We start from the raw sequence: 20,808 nt of genomic DNA, 5'->3' as shown, positions 1-20,808 counted from the left end.
CAGCAAGGGGTTCTGAAGAGACCAGGGATTGTAGGTGAGGAGAGTCACCAGGAGCATTCACCTGTCCTTTCTTTCCCCTCTGTAGAGTGACATCTGGTCTCTAGGAATCACAGCCATTGAGATGGCAGAGGGAGCCCCCCGTAAGTGCGGAGTCTGGGAGAGAAGGGGGGGCCCAGAAAGGGGCTGTAGGGAAGAGGTGGCCCTTGGGAGGTCATGGTGAGAAGGGCTCCTTTAGGCTCTCTGCATGGCAAAGGGACTGATGGTCTCTTCCGTGTCCCAGCTCTGTGTGACATGCATCCCATGCGAGCCCTCTTCCTCATCCCTCGGAACCCACCACCCAGGCTCAAGTCCAAGAAATGGTAGGTCTCTGGGGATTTGGTGTCTAGGAAGGTCCCTGGACAAGGCCGCCTCCACCATAACCCCCTGGGTTCAGGCTTGGGTCTGCACCATACAAGAGGCATTGGGAGAGGCTGGTACTGCAGCCAGAGCATTAGGGGTGCTGGCGTTGGGGTATGGAGAACACAGAAGGGAAGTCAAAGCGGCTTTTTTTTTTCCAATTTAAATTTTTTATTGTTTAAAGTATTACATAAGTCTTTTTTTCCCCCCATTGACCTCTACCCAGCCACTCCTACCCCCCAGCACATGCCCTCACCCCCCTACTGCCTGTGTCCTTTGGTTATGCTCATATACATGCATACAAGTCCTTTGGTTGATCTCTTACCCGGCCTGAAGTGGCTTTTTGATGAATGATCTGCCCTCTTCCTCCTGTGACACCCCCTTCCAAGGGGGCCCTCCTAGTGTGAGCCATTGTTTCCAGGTCTAAGAAGTTCATCGACTTCATTGACACATGTCTCATCAAGACTTACCTGAGCCGCCCACCAACAGAGCAGCTGCTAAAGTTCCCCTTCATCCGCGACCAGCCCACAGAGCGGCAGGTCCGCATCCAGCTCAAGGACCACATCGACCGATCTCGGAAGAAGCGAGGCGAGAAAGGTCAGTGGGGGAGGCGGGGGGGTGGGGGGGTGGGTCAGGACACTCTTCAGCCCTTGCTCCTCTTCACCAGCCCTGGCTCCTCCTTGCTCCCATTCGGGCACCTCTCCCAGACCCTAGCTGTCCCCATCCGAAGACATCTCCATTCCCAGGCTTTCAACCCCAGAGTGCTTTTTCTCATACCACCAATTCAAGCCAGCCTTCCAAATGAGTGCGGCCCTTTTACATCCTTAGAAAAGTGTCCTTTGAACACATTCATTTGTGAGTGCATGCACACATTTAGTCACATCCCACCTACTATTGGGTCTAATCCCCATGTCTGTCCAGGCCCAAACCTGAGACCCACCGTCATTTCATTGCTCCAAGGAGGTGGGCAGGGACCCAGGTGCGTGGCCATCCAGACAGATCTTATTGGTTGTCCCCGTCTAAGGTTTTCCTAGCCCAGGGTGGGGTCTGGGGCACTGGGTGAAGAAACAGCAGTGATCTCCCCCCTGCAGAGGAGACAGAATATGAGTACAGCGGCAGTGAAGAGGAAGATGACAGCCATGGAGAGGAAGGAGAACCAAGGTAGGCTTGGCAGGTGGAGTTTGGGGGCCTCACTTTTCGTCCGAGGGGACATCAGAGGTCCTTGGCTTGGGGACTCTCAGCCTGGGGATGGTGGGTTAGAGACCCATAAAACAATCTCTGAGTGCTGAGAAGAAATGGAATGAATGAGCGAGAGGTGGCAAGAGCCCTGGCCAGCGTGGCTTGGTTGGTTGAGTGTCATCCCATGCACCAAATGGGTGCTGGTTTGGTTCCTGGTCAGGGCACATGCCCTGATTGTGGGCTTGGTTCCAGTAGGGGCATGCAGGTGGCAGCTGGTCCATATTTCTTTCTCTCTCAAAGAAAAAAAAAATCAATAAAAACATATTAAAAAAATAAAAAGAAGTGGGGAGAGGGTGATTCAGGGCTGCAGGCTGGGATGTTGCTGGAGGACATGGCCCAAGACTGGGCAGAAGAGAGTGACCAGAGGCAGACTGTCTGATCCAGGCAGAGCACCTACTCGGGTGGCTCCCAGGCGTGAAAGTGGGAAGTGACTGGGTTCTGACCCTCCCCCCTTCATTGTGCCACCCTGACCCAGCTCCATCATGAACGTGCCCGGCGAGTCCACGCTACGCCGGGAGTTCCTCCGGCTCCAGCAGGAGAATAAGAGCAACTCGGAGGCTTTAAAGCAGCAGCAGCAGCTGCAGCAGCAACAGCAGCGAGACCCTGAGGCGCACATCAAACACCTCCTGCACCAGCGGCAGCGCCGCATCGAGGAGCAGAAGGAAGAGCGGCGGCGCGTTGAGGAGGTGGGGTTGTCCTGGGAGGACCTGGCCAGGCCTGGTTCAGCACCCCTCCTGGTCCCATCCCTGCTTTCATTAGGACAACAGGGAGAAGAGGGAGCAAGCCAGGGCTTCCTAACCCGCTTCGTTCAGAATTGGATAGAAAGGGTCTGTCCTGTTAGAGGCCAGTCCCCACGTGCACTGCCCGCTCATCAGCCCTGTGTGAATGGTGGTGCTATCAGCGTCCCTTAGGAGCAGAGCCATTTCTGAAAAGCCATACTGGTTCCCCACAGACAGGACTGTCCCTGTCCTTGTTTCCACAAACCTCCACTTCAGGGTTGTCTAGCCCTGGGAGCTGGCGTCTGTGTACAAATACTTCAGGCCCCTGAGCATCTGACTGATAAGCAGTTGTCTAGTCTGAACATGAAGAGGAGCCTTCTCTTTACCCTCCTTTTACTTTTAAATTTTTGGGGGCTTAGATTTGCTGGAAAGTACAGTCTTGTCAGTCGGACTTACTGGAGGTGTGTGGGAGAAATTCATTTTAATAGAGAATCTTATTTTTAAATAGCTTTAGTTTTTTATTTTAACAGCACTATTTTAAAAGATTTATATGCATATTTATTTTTTCTATGCATATATATTTAAATGTATTTATTTTGCAGGGAGCCATGGTGGGAAAGGCAAGATATAGGTTGGTTTTAAAGATACCTTAAGTCAGTGGTGGGCAAACCGTGGCTCACGAGCCACATGCGACCGACACCCCCACTTCTTCTAACGCCACTTCTTCAAAATAGACTCACCCAGGCCAAAAACCGACTTCTGCACATGGGCCACAAAGTTTCAATCGCACTGTACGTGCGTGCCCGCACGTGGTATTTTGTGGAAGAGCCACACTCAAGGGGCCAAAGAGCCGCATGTGGCTCGTGAGCCGCGGTTTGCCAACCACTGCCTTAAGTGATGAACTTTTTGCTGAAACAATTACATGATTTCAAAGTTCATGGAGAGCTGGGCTTAACAAAAAAGTTAATAGAAGCATCCACACTGTCTATGAACTGCTCCCCAAAGCAGGCCCCAGTCTTTGTTGAACAAAAACAATTTGTAAGAAAGCCTGCTACAAGAGAACATAGTCAATATTGTTTTCGGGTAGCTGAGGGACAGAAAGTTGTGTCCAGCAGGTGTTTCCTGGAGCAGGCCTGCCAAATTCTCATTGTGGAAATAGGCACGGCACAGGCCCCTAACTGTAGTGACCCTAAGGGCTTAGCTTTTTTCTTTCTCTTTCCCTTCGTTTCTCTTTCTGAACATGAAAGGTCCTTCTAAAGAACCACCTTTTACTTTTGTTTCAGCTTAGATTTGTTGGAAAGTATAGTCTTGTCAGATGGGAGGGAGAAATTCATTTTAATAGACATCTTTTTCTCTTTTTCTTTTATTGGGGCAGACTCTTTGGTCAGAAAGGTTGTGAAAGTAAAATGCAACCTGAGCTTCTAATGTTTGCTAAGGACCTGGCCAACTCCCTCTCCTCTGGGTTGTGCTTCTGTGCATGGGCACCTGCTGCTCTCTTGTGGCCAAAGGCCATCATTACAGCCCACTCCTTTTGGATTTACAGGCAGGTTGTTTTGAGAGGCCAGGAATATTGTTGACTCTGGTTTTTGGTGGGCGAATGGATAGGAGAAGGTGTTATCCAATTCGGCCCACTCCAAGGACAGCAGCCAGCTGCTTAGTCTCTGGTTTCAAGCTCACAGCCACATTGGACAAGTAATTTTTCCCAAGCTAAGCCCCCCATGGGCTCCTGTGTAGGAGTAGGCAGGTCTATGGAAACAAGTTGAAGCCATTCTCTCTCACCATCATCCCAGGTGAGAAGGAGAATTGTCCTGAAAGGGTCGCCTTTCCAGGAGATGCCCGAAGTGGGCTGGGTTTCCCCTTCCAGCGCTGAGTGTACAGTCCTTAAGACCACACCTCTCTCACCCACAGCAACAACGGCGGGAGCGGGAACAGCGGAAGCTGCAGGAGAAGGAACAGCAACGGCGTCTGGAGGACATGCAGGCCCTGAGGCGGGAGGAGGAGAGGCGGCAAGCAGAGCGGGAGCAGGTACAGGCCCCCAGCGCACACTGCACACACCCCTTCCCTCCCCTGGCCTCCCTGCCCGCTCCTGCTGCCTGCATCCCTGCTCCCCGATACCCTTTTCCCCTTCTTTCCCTACCCCTAGATTCCTCCTATCTTTTCTAGCTTCACTCTTTCTCTCTGTTTTCTCCCACCCTTCAACCCCCAACCCTGGCTCCCTGCCCTCCTCCTGTCTCTGTGCCTTCATTCCCCATCTCTTTGCCCACCCTGACTCCTCTCCCCTGCACTCTCCCTCATGGGTCCTCCACCCTGACTTCCTCCTCATTCCCTGCCCCTTTGGGGCTCATCCCATCCCCGTCCTCTCTATTGCTCTTCCCTGCTCTCCTCATCCTCACCCCACCGATCCTTCCTCTTTCTCCAACTCCTTCGCCGCCGCCGCCTTTTCCTCTTTCCCTGCCCTTTGCCCCCACCCCAACCCCACCCCCCAGGAATATATTCGTCACAGGCTAGAGGAGGAGCAGCGACAGCTCGAGATCCTTCAGCAACAGCTGCTCCAGGAACAGGCCCTACTGCTGGTAACGGGGTCCCCCAGCTTTCTCTGGGAAGATATGTATCAGAGCTTCTCTGCCGGAATGGAATGGGATGGGAGCACTTCAGGGGAAGGGACTCACCCAGGCATCAAGGGGAGACATCTTTCTAGGCAGGAGAAAAGAAAGGGCATGCCACCTCTAACTTCCAGGGCTACATCTTGCTGAGCCCCTCTTCCTACCCTTGGGCCCAGGAATACAAGCGGAAGCAGCTGGAGGAGCAGCGGCAGTCGGAGCGCCTGCAGAGGCAGCTGCAGCAGGAGCACGCCTACCTCAAGTCCCTGCAGCAGCAGCAGCAGCAGCAGCAGCTGCAGAAACAGCAGCAGCAGCAGCAGCAGATCCTTTCTGGGGACAGGAAGCCCCTGTACCATTATGGTCGGGGAATTAACCCTGCCGACAAGCCAGCCTGGGCCCGAGAGGTACTCACTGCCTCCTTACAGCCTAAGACACCATCCTCCCAGTCCCTCTGCCCGAGGCCTGAGCTGTAAGAAGTGGTCATTCTGCACTGGCAGACACTGAGAAGGGGAAAGGGGTGCTCCGCTCAGGCATGAGGGCTGGAGCAGTGGGGCAGGTGGGGACCTACATTTTGAGGACAGTAAAGCAAAAGCTGGCCTGCTTGGCATCCTTTTGAATCACAGGTAGAGGAGAGAACAAGGATGAACAAGCAGCAGAACTCTCCCTTAGCCAAGACCAAGCCAAGCAGCACAGGGCCTGAGCCCCCTGTTCCTCAGGCCTCCCCTGGGCCCCCAGGACCACTTTCCCAAACTCCTCCTATGCAGAGGCCGGTGGAGCCCCAGGAGGGACCGCACAAGGTGAGTTTCTTCCCATTCCTGTCTTAACACAGACATAGGGAGCCTCAGTCAGCGCAGGGACACGCACACACAAACACATCCTTAACCAGGGATCACAGCCCTCATGATAGATACATGGGCAGAGATATTACCTGCTTGCTGCTGTATGTCTGTTCCTACATCTTGCCTGTTCTCGGGCTCCAGGAGCCCCTTTCACTTGATGGGTAATTGGAAGCTGGAGGCTTTACTTGCCCCTTCCTCTCAGCCCAGGCCCCGGCTCACAGGTGGGGATGTGCACAGAGTGGGCAGCCTACCCTCCCTGGTCTCTCCCTGCAGAGCCTGGTGGCACACCGGGTCCCACTGAAGCCATATGCAGCGCCTGTACCCCGATCCCAGTCCCTGCAGGACCAGCCCACCCGAAACCTGGCTGCCTTCCCAGCCTCTCATGACCCTGACCCTGCCGCCCCCACACCCACTGCCACGCCCAGTGCCCGAGGAGCTGTCATCCGCCAGAATTCAGACCCTACCTCGGAAGGGCCTGGCCCCAGCCCGAACCCCCCAGCCTGGGTCCGGCAGGATAATGAGGCCCCACCCAAGGTAAGGACAGGCCTGTGGGACCAGGAAAGAGCACAAAATACAGTTGACCCTTGAACAATATGGAGGTTAGGGGCACTGACTTCCACACAGTCAAAAATCTAAGTGTAACTTTAAAAATACGTTTTTATTGCTTTTTAGAGAGAGAGGAAGGGATAGGGAGAAGGGAGAGAAAGATATAGAAACATAGATGAGAGAGAAACATTGATCCTCCTGCATGCCCCCGACCAGGGATTAAGCCTGCAATCTGGGCATGTGGCCTGACTGGGAATCAAATCAGTGACCTCTTGGTGCGTGGGTCGATACTCAACCATTGAGCCACACTGGCTAAGTGTAACTTTTAAATGCCCCAAAACTAAATTACTTATAGTCTACTGTTGACCAGAAGCCTTACCATGAAGTAAGTAACATGAAGTTGATTAACACATAATTTTGTATGTTATACATATTGTAGAAGTTAGAGAAAAGAAAATGTTATTAATAAAGTCATAAGTGAAAAATAATACATTTACAGTGTTATACGAGTTTCTTGAGAAAAATCTGTGTATAAGTGGACCTGCGCAGTTCAAACACATGTTATTCAAGGGTCAACTACAGTAAGAGAGAGAATGGACGAGAGTGGAGGGAGCAGCGAGGTGGAGATGGGTTTGGGGTTGGAAGGCAAGAGAAAGACAAGTCATCCACCACAGCCCCCGTCCTGACGGGGTTACCGTCTGGGCCCATGAATGTGTTGTGATCCCAGCGGGTGATCCCGGTGTGAGTGTGTGAATAGAAGGATGCCCAGGGTGTTTGGGAAGCACTAGGGGCCAACCTTCTGGGTTGGAATCCCAGCTCTGCCATTTCCTAGCTTCATGACTCTGAACAGATTTATCAACTTCCTTGAGCTTAGCTGACTTCATAAAGGCTAGGAGAGCACCTTGTGAGCTTCAGCGAGGATGAATGTTTGTGGTTCCAGCATAGAGCTGGCTCCCAGCACTCTGACCCTCCTTCTCTCCTCAGGTGCCTCAGAGGACCTCATCTATTGCCACTGCCCTTAACACCAGTGGGGCCGGAGGGGCTCGGCCAGCCCAGGCTGTCCGTGCCAGGTAACACCTGAGCTGAACAAAGTTGGGTGGTAGGTTAGGGAGCGGGGCGGGGACAGAAGGGAGTTTGCCAGGTTACCCGCTTAGGGGTGGGCAAGCCCCGACCCAGTCACCTCAGCCCCCTCCCTGCCCCTGCCCCCGGCACCCCTGTGCTCCCTTCACAGACCTCGCAGCAACTCCGCCTGGCAAATCTATCTGCAAAGGAGGGCAGAGCGGGGGAGCCCCAAGCCTCCAGGGCCCCCTGCTCAGCCCCCTGGTCCGCCCAACGCCTGTAGGTAAATGGAGTTGTCCCCTCACTCACTCCCACCCTCACTTCTGCCACCTACTTGCCTCCCCTGGTGATGGCTCCCTCTACAGTGCAGCTCAGCCCCCAGGGAGGGGAGCACCTTGTTGTCCTGACCCCGTCTCTGCTCTCCCACAGTAACCCTGACCTCAGAAGGAGTGACCCTGGCTGGGAACGCTCGGATAGTGTCCTCCCCGCCTCTCACGGGCACCTTCCCCAGGCCGGCTCTCTGGAGCGGAACCGTGTGGGAGGTATGTGAGTGGGCCTGGCGGCCTGCTCTGGGGCCTGGACACAATCTCCATCAGGGCAGGGACTGAGACATCCTCAGGGTTAGGGTGGGGCCTGGGCTGGGCGTGGAGTGTGTCTCTGAGCTCCGGGGCTCAGGCCCCAGGTCTCAGCCCAGGGTGTGGGCTCAAGGTCACCCCCATCCAGGTGTCAGTGACCTCCCTTCTCCCACCGTGCCATATCTAGCCTCTTCCAAACTGGACAGCTCCCCAGTGCTGTCCCCTGGGAACAAAGCCAAGCCTGATGACCACCGCTCACGGCCAGGCCGGCCCGCAGTAAGTCGGCAGGTGGCAGCTGTTGCCCTGCCTTCTGGTCTGTGACTTTGGGGCCAGCTTGGAGCCTCTTAAGCTTGGGTACTGGGGGTGGGCCTTCATTAACCTGCCTGAGAGTGGGGGCTGCGGGATTACAGATGTACTTCTCAGTTACTAACCTTTCTTAACCTCTCTCCTGCCTCTTCCTGGCTGCCCTTCCCCTGTGGCCCCTCCCAGAGCTATAAGCGAGCCATTGGTGAGGTTAGTGAGAAGGGGCCTGCTTGCGGGAGCCCTCCTGTGACCCTGCCCCTTCTCCTTGGACATTCTCTACCACCGCCCTCTCCCCTCCCCCGTCCCCTCCTCACACAGCTCCTCCCTTGCAGGATTTTGTGTTGCTGAAAGAGCGGACCCTGGATGAGGCCCCACGGCCTCCCAAGAAGGCCATGGACTACTCATCGTCCAGTGAGGAGGTGGAGAGCAGTGAGGACGACGAGGAGGAAAGCAATGGCGAACCATCAGAAGGGAGCAGAGACACCCCTGGGGCCCGGTATGGGGCTCCCTGGGGGTGGTGGCACGCCCACATCAGAGGCACCCAGAGAGAAGGGATGTGGGTTCGAGGGAGGGGGACCTCTGGGCCAAATCTGTGGGGAACCCTGGTGTCACTGCTGGTGAGTGATTCCTTCCTTTCTCTAGAGAATGGGGTATGAGATGGGTGTTCCTCTCTCTTGCGTTTTGCTGTCAGTAGGGCGGTGGTCTCTTCAGGTATCTCTCTACCACCAGCCTTCCCCAACCCCAGTGCGGGGCCCAGGACACCCAACAGCGGGACAAGGTTGCTCAGTGGGGGCTGAGTGCATCGTGTTTTGAATAGAATCTGAAGCTGAAAGCGCTAGGCCTCCTGCTCTCGCCTGCTGCCATGGTACTTGGGTGGCAGGCAGGACCTGGAGGGCCTCATGACCTCCCTCTCTCCCATAGCAGTGATGGGGATACAGACAGCGTCAGCACCATGGTGGTCCATGATGTGGAGGAGATCGCCGGGACCCAGACCCCCTATGGGGGTGGCACCATGGTGGTCCAGCGTGTGAGTAGGCACCCCATTCTTCCCAGCACCTGCTGTGACCCTCCTTGGCCCTAGCACTGGCCCCCTTCCCTCTGTTTCTTTAGACACCTGAAGAGGAGCGTAGCCTGCTGCATGCCGACAGCAATGGTTACACAAACCTGCCAGACGTGGTCCAGCCCAGCCACTCGCCCACTGAAAGCAGCAAAGGTCAAAGCCCCCCCGTGAAGGATGGAGGCAGTGATGTAAGTGGGTGCAGGCAGGTCCATGGGACGAGGGGAGGGCACTGGCGGTGGGCAGATCAGGGCGTGTTTGGGGGTTACTGCGCTGGGCGGGCAGAGCACCTGGGCCAGGGATCCCCTGGGGGTACATGGGGCCAAGGAACAATAGAAGGGGGGCCACAGGCCGGGGTCTCGCATGTTTGCCTGACCACCACTCCTACCCCCACAGTACCAGTCTCGTGGGCTGGTGAAGGCCCCTGGCAAGAGCTCGTTCACGATGTTTGTGGACCTAGGCATCTACCAGTCTGGAGGCAGTGGGGACACCATCCCTATCACAGGTGAGGATGGGAGGACGAAGCTGCCATGAGGCCTGGAGAGGGCAAAGGTGAAGTCCTGGTGATGCGGTTCACAAAGCAGTCACGGCCTCCCCTCACCTGAGCACCTGCCCTGTACAGAGGCAGCAAGAGCTCCTGGGCCTCTTTAACCCGAGAGGGAACATGCTCAGCAGCACAGGGACCCATGGGACAGAAGGAGCACTTTGCCAAGCCTTTGGCTGTTTTAACACCTTCGTGCACCTCCTCCATTCTCTGGTCTTTCTCTTTCCTTCGGAGTATTCAAAGGAGCCCAGACTGAGTGTAAGGGTAGAGTAAGAAGAGACAGGGTAAGGGGACGGCAGCCCACGCCGCTTCTCTCCCCCTGCAGCCCTAGTGGGTGGAGAGGCCAGTCGGCTTGATCAGCTGCAGTATGATGTGCGGAAAGGCTCTGTGGTCAACGTGAACCCCACCAACACACGGGCCCACAGTGAAACCCCTGAGATTCGGAAGTACAAGAAGCGATTCAATTCCGAGATCCTCTGCGCGGCCCTTTGGGGTAAGCCAGGGCTGGGAAGGAAAAGAGGGATCTGTGTGCCCCTCTGCTCCTGGTCGGGTGAGGGCCTGGCTCTGCCTCTGATCTGCCCAAGGGCTCCCATTGTAGGTGTCAACCTGCTGGTGGGCACGGAGAACGGGCTGATGTTGCTGGACCGAAGTGGACAGGGCAAGGTGTATGGACTCATTGGGCGGCGGCGCTTCCAGCAAATGGATGTGCTGGAAGGACTCAACTTGCTCATCACCATCTCAGGTGTGTGTGTGGAGTACAGGGGTGGGGACAGGGCCCGGAGGAGGGGGCTCAGCTCCGTGGCTCTCTTCACCATCTTCAGCCTGGGCAGAGGGCAACCTTGGTCCAGGAGCCAGAAGGTGGGGCCACTTTCTCACCCCTTGTGGTACGCAGAATAGGATGGCGGGAGGCAGAGTCTGGATCTCCAACGAAGGGAGGGTGTGTGTGTGTGTCCTCGCCCCTCAGGGAAAAGGAACAAACTGCGCGTGTATTACCTGTCCTGGCTCCGGAACAAGATTCTGCACAATGACCCAGAAGTGGAGAAGAAGCAGGGCTGGACCACCGTGGGGGACATGGAGGGCTGCGGGCACTACCGCGTTGGTGAGGAGGTCACAGCAGAGTGGCCAGGGAACATTTGTTTATGAGAAGAAATGAGGGTTTGGGCTTAATGGTCATGAAGCCAGAGACTTGGGGCCTGGCACTGGGGGTTTAGTGACAGACCTGTGGGAGGGGCCTCGCAGTCCAAAAAGGGAAGTCCCAGCATCCCTCTTCTTTCCTGCCCCCAGTGAAATACGAACGTATTAAGTTCCTGGTCATCGCCCTGAAGAATTCCGTAGAGGTGTATGCTTGGGCCCCCAAACCCTACCACAAATTCATGGCCTTCAAGGTAATCCCAGCCTCAGCCCCCCAACACTGTTCCAAGGTCTGACTCCTCCACCTGTGTCCCCTGATCCCTTCTTTCCTCCACAGTCCTTTGCTGACCTGCCTCACCGCCCTCTGCTGGTGGACCTGACGGTAGAGGAGGGACAGCGACTCAAAGTCATCTATGGCTCCAGTGCTGGCTTCCACGCAGTGGATGTCGACTCGGGGAACAGCTATGACATCTACATCCCTGTTCATGTAAGCTCAGCTGAACTGTGGGCAGAGGGGGGCCGCCAGTCTGGGCTGCAGACTCAGGGACTCCAGCTCTCCTCTTCCCAGATCCAGAGCCAGATCACGCCCCACGCCATCATCTTCCTCCCCAACACCGATGGCATGGAGATGCTGCTGTGCTACGAGGACGAGGGCGTCTACGTCAACACGTACGGACGGATCATTAAGGATGTGGTGCTGCAGTGGGGAGAGATGCCCACTTCCGTGGGTGAGTGGTGCTTGTCCCCGAGCTGCAGGTCCCGAGCTGGCCCTAGGTGGGCCTGGGCTGCAATCCACTCACTGCCCCTCAACTTCTTTCTCCTCCAGCCTACATCTGCTCCAACCAGATAATGGGCTGGGGCGAGAAAGCCATCGAGATCCGCTCTGTGGAGACAGGCCACCTGGACGGGGTCTTCATGCACAAACGAGCTCAGAGGCTCAAGTTCCTGTGTGAGCGGAATGACAAGGTGGGAGCCTCTTGCCCCTTGGAAAGGGCCGGGGCCTGCATTGGTCTGGCTTCCAAAACCTTAGGTTCCTACCAAGGAGGTGACCATTGTGGAGTCTTCCTGAAAGGGGCCCTTGGGGAACACACACGCAGTCACAGCTTGCCCTTTCCCTTCCCCCGCCCTGTTTCTGAGAACTCCCAGATTCTTTCACCCTAGAGGTCTGCCAGCTGCCCTCTTCCCCAAGCACTTCTGCTCTTCAGGGGGATAGGAGTAGTTCTTTCTTTTTTGGGGGTAATCCTCACCCAGGGATATTTTTTTTTCATTGATTTTTAGAGAGGGGGTGGGGGTGGAGAGAGAGACACATCAACTGGTTGCCTCCTGCATGCGGAAGATTGAACCTGCAACCCAGGTATGTGCCCTTGACCAGGAATCGGACCTGTGACTCTTTGTTGCGTGGGCCATTGCTCTAACCCCGTGGTCGGCAAACTGCGGCTCGCAAGCCACATGCGGCTCTTTGGCCCCTTTAGTGTGGCTCTTCTACAAAATACCACGGCCTGGGCGAGTCTATTTTGAAAAAGTGGTGTTAGAAGAAGTTTAAGTTTAAAAAATTTGGCTCTCAAAAGAAATTTCAATCGTGGCACTATTGATATTTGGCTCTGCTGACTAATGAGTTTGCCGACCACTGCTCTAACCACTTACCAACACTGGTCGGGGCGGGGTGGAGTTATTCTGAGAGACTAAACTGCAGTTTCTCTCTCCCTCTCCCAAGTAATTGAAGCCCCCCCCCCCCATCCCTTGGTGACTTCTTCTCCTCCCCTCACCCCCAGGTATTCTTTGCCTCCGTCCGCTCTGGGGGCAGCAGCCAAGTTTACTTCATGACTCTGAACCGCAACTGCATCATGAACTGGTGACAGGCCCTGGGCTGGAGCTCTCGCACAGGGACCCAGCTCTCCCTCCACAGCCAGACTTCCCAGGCCGCCCTGCTTCCCCCTCCTTGGGCTTTTGCTTTTACTGGTTTGATTCACTGGAGCCTGCTGGGAACGTGACCTCTGACCCTTGATGCTTTTGTGATCACATGACCACTTTCTTCCCCAACATGTTCTCTTCCCCAAAACTGTGCCTGTCCCATCTTCTGGAGAGAGGCACAGCTTCCCCTTAACAGGAATTGAGTGGGCTTAGCCCCATCCCCCCTTTTCTCCACTTAAGAGGAGAGTGCTTGGGGCTTGGACCCCGTACCCCACTGCTGCTGACTGGGCAGGGCCCTGGGCCCCTTTATTTGCACGTCAGGGGAGCCGGCTCCCCCCTTGAATGTACCAGACCCTGGGGGGGTGTCACTGGGCCCTAGGTTTTAGGGGGGTCACCAGCCACTCCAGGGGCAGGGACCATTTCCTCATTTTCTGAAAGCACTTTAATGATTCCCCTCCTCCCAAACCCCAGGGAATGGAAGGGGGACCCCGCCAGCCAAAACATTTCTCCCTTTCCAACCCTCATCTCTTCTAGCCTCTGTCCTTTCCTGGTGGAGGGAGGGAGCATGGAGCTCAGGCCCTCCACACCCCCTTGCTTACATCTGTATATAGTGTGAGCAGCAAGTAGCCCTGTTCCCTCCCTGCCCCTACCCCTCCTCAATGTAGTGGCCTTGGATATCCCGTTTGTTAATAAAGACTATTCAACCAGCTCCCACCACTTCAGACTCCTTTTTATTCTGTTTTCTCTCACAGTCGATACTCACCAGGGCAAGCAAGCAGAGTTGGGACGAAGGGGGCAGGGTGGGGTGGAATCTACAATGAGTCTTGGGGATCCAAGTAGATGGGCAGTACTTGACCAAGAAAACCTAGAAGAAATGACTGAGGGAGGGCCAGGGCATCTGCAGCCTCATTCCCTGGGGGCCTGTGGGGCCTGCCCTGAAGGCATTTGGTCCCAGCTGCTCCAACAGGGCCAGGCCAGAGGGACCTGCTTCCTGGCTCTAGACTCCGTAAGTGCCAGTCCTGCAACGGTGTCTCCCGTGTGGCTATCAAATAGCTGCCAGCTTAGAAGCTCACAGGGCTAGAAGGTCCTACACGGCTGGAGCCTGCGCAAAACTGGAAGGTCAACAAGGCTGAATCAAGGATGGTCTTTGCTTCCCAGAGGATTGGCATTCAAGAGCTGTTTGAACCACCATCTTGGCTGGGTCAGTGGTTGGGCGGGGACCTGTGAACCAGGAGGTCACGGTTCAATTCGGGTCAGGGCACATGCCAGGTTATGGGCTCGATCCCCGGTGTGGGCATGCAGGAGGCAGCCAATCAATGATTCTCTCTTATTGATACTTATATCCCTCTCCAAAATCAATAACAATTTTTAAAAAGTCTTTCCTCTAATCCCTGCACAGTCACCAGACCTACACACTTGTGCACACGCAACATGTGTTTACAAAATACTGATTTATTATCTATCCCTGTTGGTAAAGGATCATAATATAGCAGTGGTAGCAACTTGTTTTTCAAAATCTATTTTCTCCTGGAAATCAGTGCGGCCACCAGCTCAGGTCTTGATGCACGGTGGGTAGGGCAGGTCGGGAACCTGGTTTAGGTAGCCCCCCAGGAAGATGAGGCTGGAGCCCACAGTGAAGAGCACCAGCGCCGCCCAGAAGCAGATGTTGTCCAGGGCCTTCCCCATGCGCACCCAGTCGGACACCTCCTAGGAAGGGGCGGGCGCGAGCTGAGTCCCTACAGGCTGCAGGAACCTGCAGCACAAACGCTGGTGGGGAGGCCTCGGCAGCGCACCCCCGCCCCTGACTCCGGCCCCACCTCGCCGCTGGCCTCCTGGTCTCGGGTGCTCTCGGCCATGAAGTTCACAGCATCCACACAGCAGCGGATCTCGGGGGCGGCGGCGCCCAGGCTCTGGTAGAGGGCAGCTGCGGGAAGGGGGAGCAGCCCGGTGGGTTATTAAGGCCTCCCCTGCTTCCAGCGCCCCCGGTGGCCCACCCGGCCACGCTGCTCACCGGTCCAGGTGCCGTGCCGGTACCTCTGCCCCTCAAACACGAGCTCGCTCCGCGGCTTTTTCAGTATCAGCTCCTCGGCGCGGAGCAATAAGCCCACGGACGATGCCCGCCTCGGGGGCAAGGCTGCCCCGGGGGTCTCCGGTGGCGCGCCCGAGCCCAGGAGGCGCGGCAGCAGCTCTAGCAAGACCTAGGGGCGGGGCGGGCGGGGCGGTGCTCAGCTCAAGGCCCGCCTCTCGCCCCGCCCCCGCCCCCGCCCCGCACTTACGTGGCGCAGCCGCGGGGACGTGGCGTGAGTGGCGGGCGTCCGCAAAGACACGTTGAGCACGAAGACGCAATTCATGACAATGAGCGTGGCAACCACCATGACGAAGATGAGGTACCTGAGGAGCCCGGAGTGCGTGACGTCACACCCTTCCCCCCCCACCCCCCGGCCCCGAGCCGCAGGTGGAGCCTGGTCCTCTGACCTCACAAACACACCTCGCTGCCAGGAGTGGGGCCTCCCCACCGCTCCTCTGCGGGGCCCCTCGCGCTCCCCGGCCCTCTCCCTTCCCTGCCACTCGTGGCAGCCATGAAGGGGACCCCCAGCTCCCTGGAGACCCTGCTGTGGGTCTACCACTTCCACAGCTCCACGGAGGTGAGGCGGCGCCCGTGGCCCGGCCTGAGGGTAGCACCTCGAGACCCCCGGGGAAGGTCTCCAGCGGCCCCCACCGCGACCTCTGTCCCATGACCCGCCGGCTCCACTGCCCCTGCTCCTTCTCCAGGTGGCCCTCCAGCCCCCGCTTCTGTCTTCGCTGGAGCTCGCTGTGGCCGCGGCCCACGAGTATCTGGAGCAGAGGTTCACGGAGCTGAAGTTGCGGGAGCCGCCCGCTCCGGAGCCCACCCTGGGGCTGCTGCTAAGAGAAGCCGCAGCCAGCGTCGTGAACTTCGGCACCACCTTGTTAGAGGTAGGGCGCTGGGGGGCTGAGGAGGGGCGGGAAGGGGGATAGGGACCTCTGCACCCCCAGCTAACTCCGGTACCCCCAATGAAGATCTCAGCCCTGTGGCTGCAGCAGGAGGTGCGGGGACTCGGCGGAGACAACAGCAACGCGGGCCCCGCCCCGAACGCCGGAGATCCTGGTGGCGCGCTGGCCCGGGTGGCCCAGGCTGCGGGACAAGGCACTCGGCAAGTGGGGGCTGCGGTGGGCGCGAGCGCACGGTTCCTGCTCCAGGGGGCATGGCTGTGCCTATGCGGACGGGGTCTACCGGGGTCCGCCTCATTCCTGCAGCAATGCGGAAGCTAGCTGGATCTCGGAACCCCCGGGGAACCGGTGAGTTCGGGATGGGGAGGTGATTTGGGAGCCAGAGGCGGCGCGGTTGGGGAGACACGGAGCCGCCTCCCTCCCCGCCCCCGGCAACAGAGATACTCAGAAGACCTCAAGGTGGCGTCCAGCGGCAGTGCAGAGGATGGGGGACCGGAGAACCCACAGTCGTCCCAGGCCCACCCTGCGTTCAAATAAAGCCCACGCGGAGACGAAGCAGCCAAAGGTGCTCCAGAGTCATTTGGTTTTGGCCCCGCCCACTCCGACCCAACCCTCTTAGCTCCGCCCCGTGCCAGTCTGGCTCCGCCCTTCGCGCTCCGCGTGGGCACCGTCGGGACCCTGGGGACCCTCGTGCCCTCACCTGCCCAGCAGCGGCACGCTCAGAGACGTCTCTGGGATTTTCTGGGCAATTAGGAACAGGAAGACGGTCTGGGCGAGCAGGACGTTGATGGAGACGGTGCATTTCTGGCCGCCGGCTGGAGGGAGCGCCCAGTGAGAGCTGCTGCCCCCCCCCCCACCATTCCCCAGAACGAACCCCACTTTCGGGTTGGGGCGACTCCTCACCCTGCGCCGGCAGGAAGTAGGCGAGCAGCACCAGGCCCGAGATGAGCACGCAGGGCACAATGATGTTAATGATGTAGAAGAGCGGCTTCCGGCGGATGATGAGCCAGTATACGATGTCAATGTCCCCTCGACCGTCAGCGGGGTCCCTGTCCTGGCGGTGGATCTTCCCAGGGCAGAAGTCGATGGCCCACTCGCCGTTCTCTGCAGGACGGGTGACGCGCTCAGCCTGCTCTCGGCGGCGGGCAGGACCGGGGTGCGTGGGACAGGGGGGCTGGATCGCTTGGGCCTTGGGCCGCCGGCATGCGGGCTATTCGGGCAGGGCCGAAAGGGTATTCCGGGTGCGGTATGGAACGACCGCGAGGAGGTAGGACTGGTCCGACCATCGAGAATAATTTCAGGAAAAGGGCAAATTAAAGCGCGGTTGCCAAAGTCGGTCCCTAGGATTGATGGTCTGGGGCAGCCCCACTTTGCAAGTCCCTTATCTGGACCCGTCTGGAAGCGGGTTTTAGGAGCAGGAGGGGACCTCACCGGTATAGGCCTCCGTGTCAATATCGATCTTGCTGATGGGTTCGCCGTCATCTCCCACCACAAAGGCGAACTCCACCTCTTGGGCATTGTACGTCTGAGAGCTGTGGAGGCAGGGGGCCCCCACCCCAGAAACTCGGACCCAGGCCCTAGCCTCAGGCCCTGTCCTGGATGCTGGAGTCTGGCGGGGTAATAACGCCCCACCCCGTTACCCAAATCATGCTATTTTCTCCCCTACTTCAAATTCGCTGGAGCAGCCCCACCCATTCCAGAGCCTGGCTCCGCCCTCAGCACAAAGCCCCGCCCCCAGATTAGTGTTTCCCCATAGGACGCCACCCCCTGCTCCCCTAATCCGTAAAGGTCCGGGCCCCCAAGGAACTCTTCCCACCGGAAAACGAGCGAGCAGTTCTGCCAGTCGAAGGGGAAGTAGGAGACCTCCACGGCGCAGGTGCTGCGGTAGATGGCGGGGGGCAGCCAGCTCACGTAGCCGCCCTCGTAGACCAGCACGTTGCAGTCGTAGGCCACACCGAAATGGCCGTCGATGCTGTGGGCTCCCAGAAACCCGGCGTTCGCGGAGGTCCGCAACCCCTCGCCCTCCCAGCAACCACCCGCCCCAACCAGGGCCAACCCAGCCCCCTCAGGCCTTGGCTTCGAACAGCCTGGTTTCCGTTCGCCCTTACTTGTTTTCCAGCACAATCTCTGGTAGCCATACGAGTTGTGATGGGACCCGCAGGATTCCTATGTCCCCAAAGTCCTTCTTACTGAAGTTGAGTCGGTAATCGTGCCAGTCCTAAGGGGTGGGACGGAAGGATATGTGTCCTGCATCTCCCACCTGGTGCCCACGAAGAGTTTGGGTGAAAGGGGCTCCCTGGACAAGACCTCGCACTGTCTCCCAGATTTGACTCACGATTCCAATCCAGACGCTGGTGGTGAGGGTCTCCTCTTTCTCGTTCTGCGTGGGGGAGATGAGGAGGGATTCCAGGGCCACTCGTGAGCTTTAGGACGGCGCTCGCTGGTTGGGGCCAGAAGTGGAATTTCAAGCTCAGAGATGGTGCTGGGAATGGAGGTGGGTATCTTACCAGTGAGATGAGGTTGGTCAGGGTGACCTTGAGGTTGATGCTGACAGTGTCCTCAGGCCCCCTCACAGGCCTGCATTTTGGGTCATAATTGTCGAAAAGATGGTGATAAAGGCGCAACTCCTCATTCTTCCCCTCGCCTCGGCCTGGGGATGGTGACAAGCAGTAGAGTCACTTGAGACGAAGAGGCTAGGGGGCCTCCCCCCTCTGCTCCCTCCGAATCTGCCCAGGGCTCTGCCTGCCTCTGAGACTGTATTTTTCCATGAGTGTCTTCTGAACCGATGTTATTGTGCTTGGGGACCAAATATTGCAACCCAGTCTACATCTTGGTCTCTGTCTTGGTCTTGTTTATGTTAGTGTCTCCATGTGTGTGTGTGTGTGTGTGTGTGTGTGTGTGTGTGTGTGTGTGTCTCCAACCACCCCCCCTGACCCCTGTCCATACCGAGAAGCTGCAAGAGGAATAGGGCGCTGAGCAGAGCCCCTGCCATCCTGCTGTCTGGTCCTCAGGGTTATTCTGAACTTGGGCAGGCTTGGAGCGGGGCAGGCCAAGGCTCATGAGTGAGGGGGAGGAGGGTGTTAGTTCCGGGCTGAGTTAGGGGACTGTCACCTAATCCTCTTACTGCCCCACCCCTACTGAAGCCAGGGACATCTTGTCTGCTTCCAGAGACAGCTGCCTCATCCCATGTTCCCTGCCACCACCCCATCCCAGCATCCTTTGCTTGGACTTCAGCCAGCTTCCCAGCAACAGAGCTCCTCCTCTCATGACTGGAGCAGGCTGAGTTCAGGTGAACAGGTCCTTTAAGAGCACCTGGAACCACAAGCCTGGCAGCAGGGGGATGGAGAAACCCTGCTTTCAACATGCACTGATGCCCTTTCAATAAGCTGCCTTGTGCAGGTGACATCCCTTGCCTCATACCCACGTGGAACACACATTACCACCCCCCAGCCCAGCCAAGGTCACACTGGTGCGGTTTCTGCTGGCAGAGTTTGGCAAAAGCAAAGTGTCTGTAAAGACCTGGTAATGAGACAGGCGGTCACAGGGGAGTAGTCTGCAGTAATAGACTTCAGCTGGCAAAGATGACCTGCTGAAATATAGGGCCCAGCTCCTCCCACAACCCATCCCCAAGTCCGCCCACTCCCAACCCCTCTCCTTGCCTCTCTCTCTCTGCTGCCACCTCGTGGCCACATATGATAGTACTGTCTTCACCACCCCTAACACACACACACACACACACACACACACACACACAACTTAATTGATCCTTTCAGTTTCTTAAAGTCTCCCTGGACCACCCTAATCAATCACCAAGGATACTTATTTAAAATTCAGATGTTTAGTCTCCATCCCCAAAGAATTCCAATTTAGGAAGATGGCAAAGATGGGATGCCAGGAATCTTTTTTAAGAAGCTATCCAGCCCTGGCCTATGTGGCTCCGTTGAGCATCTCACGCATTGAAGGGTCACAGGTTCAATTCCGGTCAGGGCACATCCCCAGGTTTCGGGTTTCATCCCAGTGGGGTGCATATGGGAGGTAACCAATCGATGTTTCTCTTTCTCTCTCTCCCTCTCCCCGCCCCCTTCCTTTTTCTCTTTCTCTCTCCCTTTAAAATTAACTAGATCCCTAGTAACAGCACTGATCCTCTCATGACTGGCGAAACATCGATGATCTCTAAAATCAATAAAAACATTTTTTAAAAGAAGCTACCCATATATTTCTTCATGGGTGGGAGGTACTGAACTAAGAAGCACTTTTTATGCCTTACGCATTGCCTCCTCAAGCCAATCCAGCAACGCAGTTACCATTGTGCTGAATGTATAAAAGAGGACTCTCAGATCAGGTGTAAGGTCACAGAAATAGATTGGCAATAATGCATGAGACTTATCGATAAGCTTTATTAATCATTTTTACCTGTGTTCATTTTACACTTCACAAAACACTTTCATGGCCATTTTGGGGGTCTCCTTCCTCTACCTGTGCGGTCCCCATGTTACAAGCACGGACACTAAAGACCAGACAAGTTTATCCATTTCCCACACATCTTTGAAACTTCTATGCTTCCTCTGCTGCCTTATCATTCCACGTTTTCCACTTCAGACCCCCAGAAAGAATCTACTTGGCCCATCTCACCTTTTTGCATGTGGCTGATACATATACTGATTATAAAATCTGTGATGCTGCTTATTCCAGAGCCTCTAGATTAGGGACTGGGCAAAGAGTTGTGATAAACAGATATTTATTCAAACACTAGTGGGCACCTGCAACACTCCCCGAACAGGGCCAGATGCTGTTATTATAGAGATGAGTAAGACATGGCCTCAAGGAGCAGAGGAAGGCTTATAAGCAGACAGTATCACCAGAACTGTCAAAAGGATAAAAAAACAGGAGCCACTTGGCTGGTGTAACTCAGTGGTTGA

At 56.5% G+C, this 20,808-nt stretch overlaps 3 protein-coding genes across 24 annotated transcripts in view; 2 read left to right on the top strand and 1 right to left on the bottom strand.

The window, feature by feature from the left end:
• The window catches only part of MINK1 (misshapen like kinase 1), a 64,105-nt gene extending 50,469 nt beyond the window's left edge, over window positions 1-13,636 (top strand). Inside the window, exons 8-34 of one of the 19 annotated variants that reach the window (XM_080681683.1) lie at window positions 86-140; window positions 281-359; window positions 818-993; window positions 1,488-1,557; window positions 2,111-2,321; window positions 4,263-4,379; window positions 4,841-4,927; window positions 5,134-5,358; window positions 5,578-5,751; window positions 6,127-6,327; window positions 7,324-7,409; window positions 7,571-7,681; window positions 7,828-7,940; window positions 8,161-8,249; window positions 8,463-8,486; window positions 8,609-8,772; window positions 9,198-9,303; window positions 9,387-9,524; window positions 9,730-9,838; window positions 10,203-10,370; window positions 10,476-10,619; window positions 10,842-10,976; window positions 11,162-11,262; window positions 11,346-11,495; window positions 11,577-11,736; window positions 11,835-11,974; window positions 12,781-13,636. In XM_080681683.1, the coding sequence (XP_080537809.1) occupies window positions 86-140; window positions 281-359; window positions 818-993; window positions 1,488-1,557; window positions 2,111-2,321; window positions 4,263-4,379; window positions 4,841-4,927; window positions 5,134-5,358; window positions 5,578-5,751; window positions 6,127-6,327; window positions 7,324-7,409; window positions 7,571-7,681; window positions 7,828-7,940; window positions 8,161-8,249; window positions 8,463-8,486; window positions 8,609-8,772; window positions 9,198-9,303; window positions 9,387-9,524; window positions 9,730-9,838; window positions 10,203-10,370; window positions 10,476-10,619; window positions 10,842-10,976; window positions 11,162-11,262; window positions 11,346-11,495; window positions 11,577-11,736; window positions 11,835-11,974; window positions 12,781-12,864 (3,417 nt within the window). In that variant the 3' untranslated portion in view covers window positions 12,865-13,636. Of the gene's footprint in view, window positions 1-85; window positions 141-280; window positions 360-817; window positions 994-1,487; window positions 1,558-2,110; window positions 2,322-4,262; window positions 4,380-4,840; window positions 4,928-5,133; window positions 5,359-5,577; window positions 5,752-6,066; window positions 6,328-7,323; window positions 7,410-7,570; window positions 7,682-7,827; window positions 7,941-8,160; window positions 8,250-8,462; window positions 8,487-8,608; window positions 8,773-9,197; window positions 9,304-9,386; window positions 9,525-9,729; window positions 9,839-10,202; window positions 10,371-10,475; window positions 10,620-10,841; window positions 10,977-11,161; window positions 11,263-11,345; window positions 11,496-11,576; window positions 11,737-11,834; window positions 11,975-12,780 lie in introns of all 19 variants that reach the window. The other 18 variants (XM_080681680.1, XM_080681669.1, XM_080681686.1 and 15 more) reach the window with 18 other exon arrangements.
• On the bottom strand, window positions 13,632-19,106 carry CHRNE (cholinergic receptor nicotinic epsilon subunit). 4 transcript variants are annotated; one of them, XM_080681688.1, is made up of 12 exons: window positions 18,836-19,106; window positions 18,397-18,539; window positions 18,225-18,269; window positions 17,998-18,107; window positions 17,706-17,861; window positions 17,321-17,421; window positions 16,793-16,993; window positions 16,590-16,704; window positions 15,196-15,310; window positions 14,931-15,117; window positions 14,737-14,843; window positions 13,632-14,626 (listed from the first exon to the last, which is right to left on the bottom strand). In XM_080681688.1, the coding sequence occupies exons 1-12, from the start codon at window positions 18,879-18,881 to the stop codon at window positions 14,471-14,473; spliced, it is 1,482 nt and encodes a 493-aa protein (XP_080537814.1). In that variant the 5' UTR covers window positions 18,882-19,106; the 3' UTR covers window positions 13,632-14,470. The 4 variants fall into 4 exon arrangements, with proteins under 4 accessions (XP_080537814.1, XP_080537816.1, XP_080537815.1 ...); XM_080681690.1 differs by having other exon boundaries at window positions 17,706-17,768; window positions 18,836-19,001; XM_080681689.1 differs by lacking the exon at window positions 18,836-19,106 and adding an exon at window positions 18,636-18,777.
• Window positions 15,363-16,684, top strand: LOC308254980 (uncharacterized protein C17orf107). The gene is given in 6 exon segments (XM_080681692.1): window positions 15,363-15,564; window positions 15,692-15,874; window positions 15,959-16,207; window positions 16,211-16,237; window positions 16,328-16,454; window positions 16,643-16,684. Coding segments are annotated over 5 exon segments (624 nt in total). The 5' UTR covers window positions 15,363-15,498; the 3' UTR covers window positions 16,427-16,454; window positions 16,643-16,684.
• Window positions 19,107-20,808: the final 1,702 nt, after the last annotated feature.

The sequence above is a fragment of the Plecotus auritus genome (genome assembly GCF_963455305.1).
Source record: "Plecotus auritus genome assembly, chromosome: 7".
In the NCBI taxonomy this organism is placed as follows: Eukaryota; Metazoa; Chordata; class Mammalia; order Chiroptera; family Vespertilionidae; genus Plecotus; species Plecotus auritus.
This window is presented reverse-complemented; position numbering and strand designations above follow the sequence as displayed.

Excerpts from the sequence above, each read along its gene's own strand:
- CHRNE (XM_080681688.1), bottom strand. The coding sequence starts at position 18,881 with ATGGCAGGGGCTCTGCTCAGCGCCCTATTCCTCTTGCAGCTTCTCG. Across the intron at positions 18,270-18,396 it reads TGACCAACCTCATCTCACTG|AACGAGAAAGAGGAGACCCT; the intron begins GTAAGATACCCA and ends TCCCCCACGCAG. Across the intron at positions 18,108-18,224 it reads CCAGCGTCTGGATTGGAATC|GACTGGCACGATTACCGACT; the intron begins GTGAGTCAAATC and ends CCCACCCCTTAG.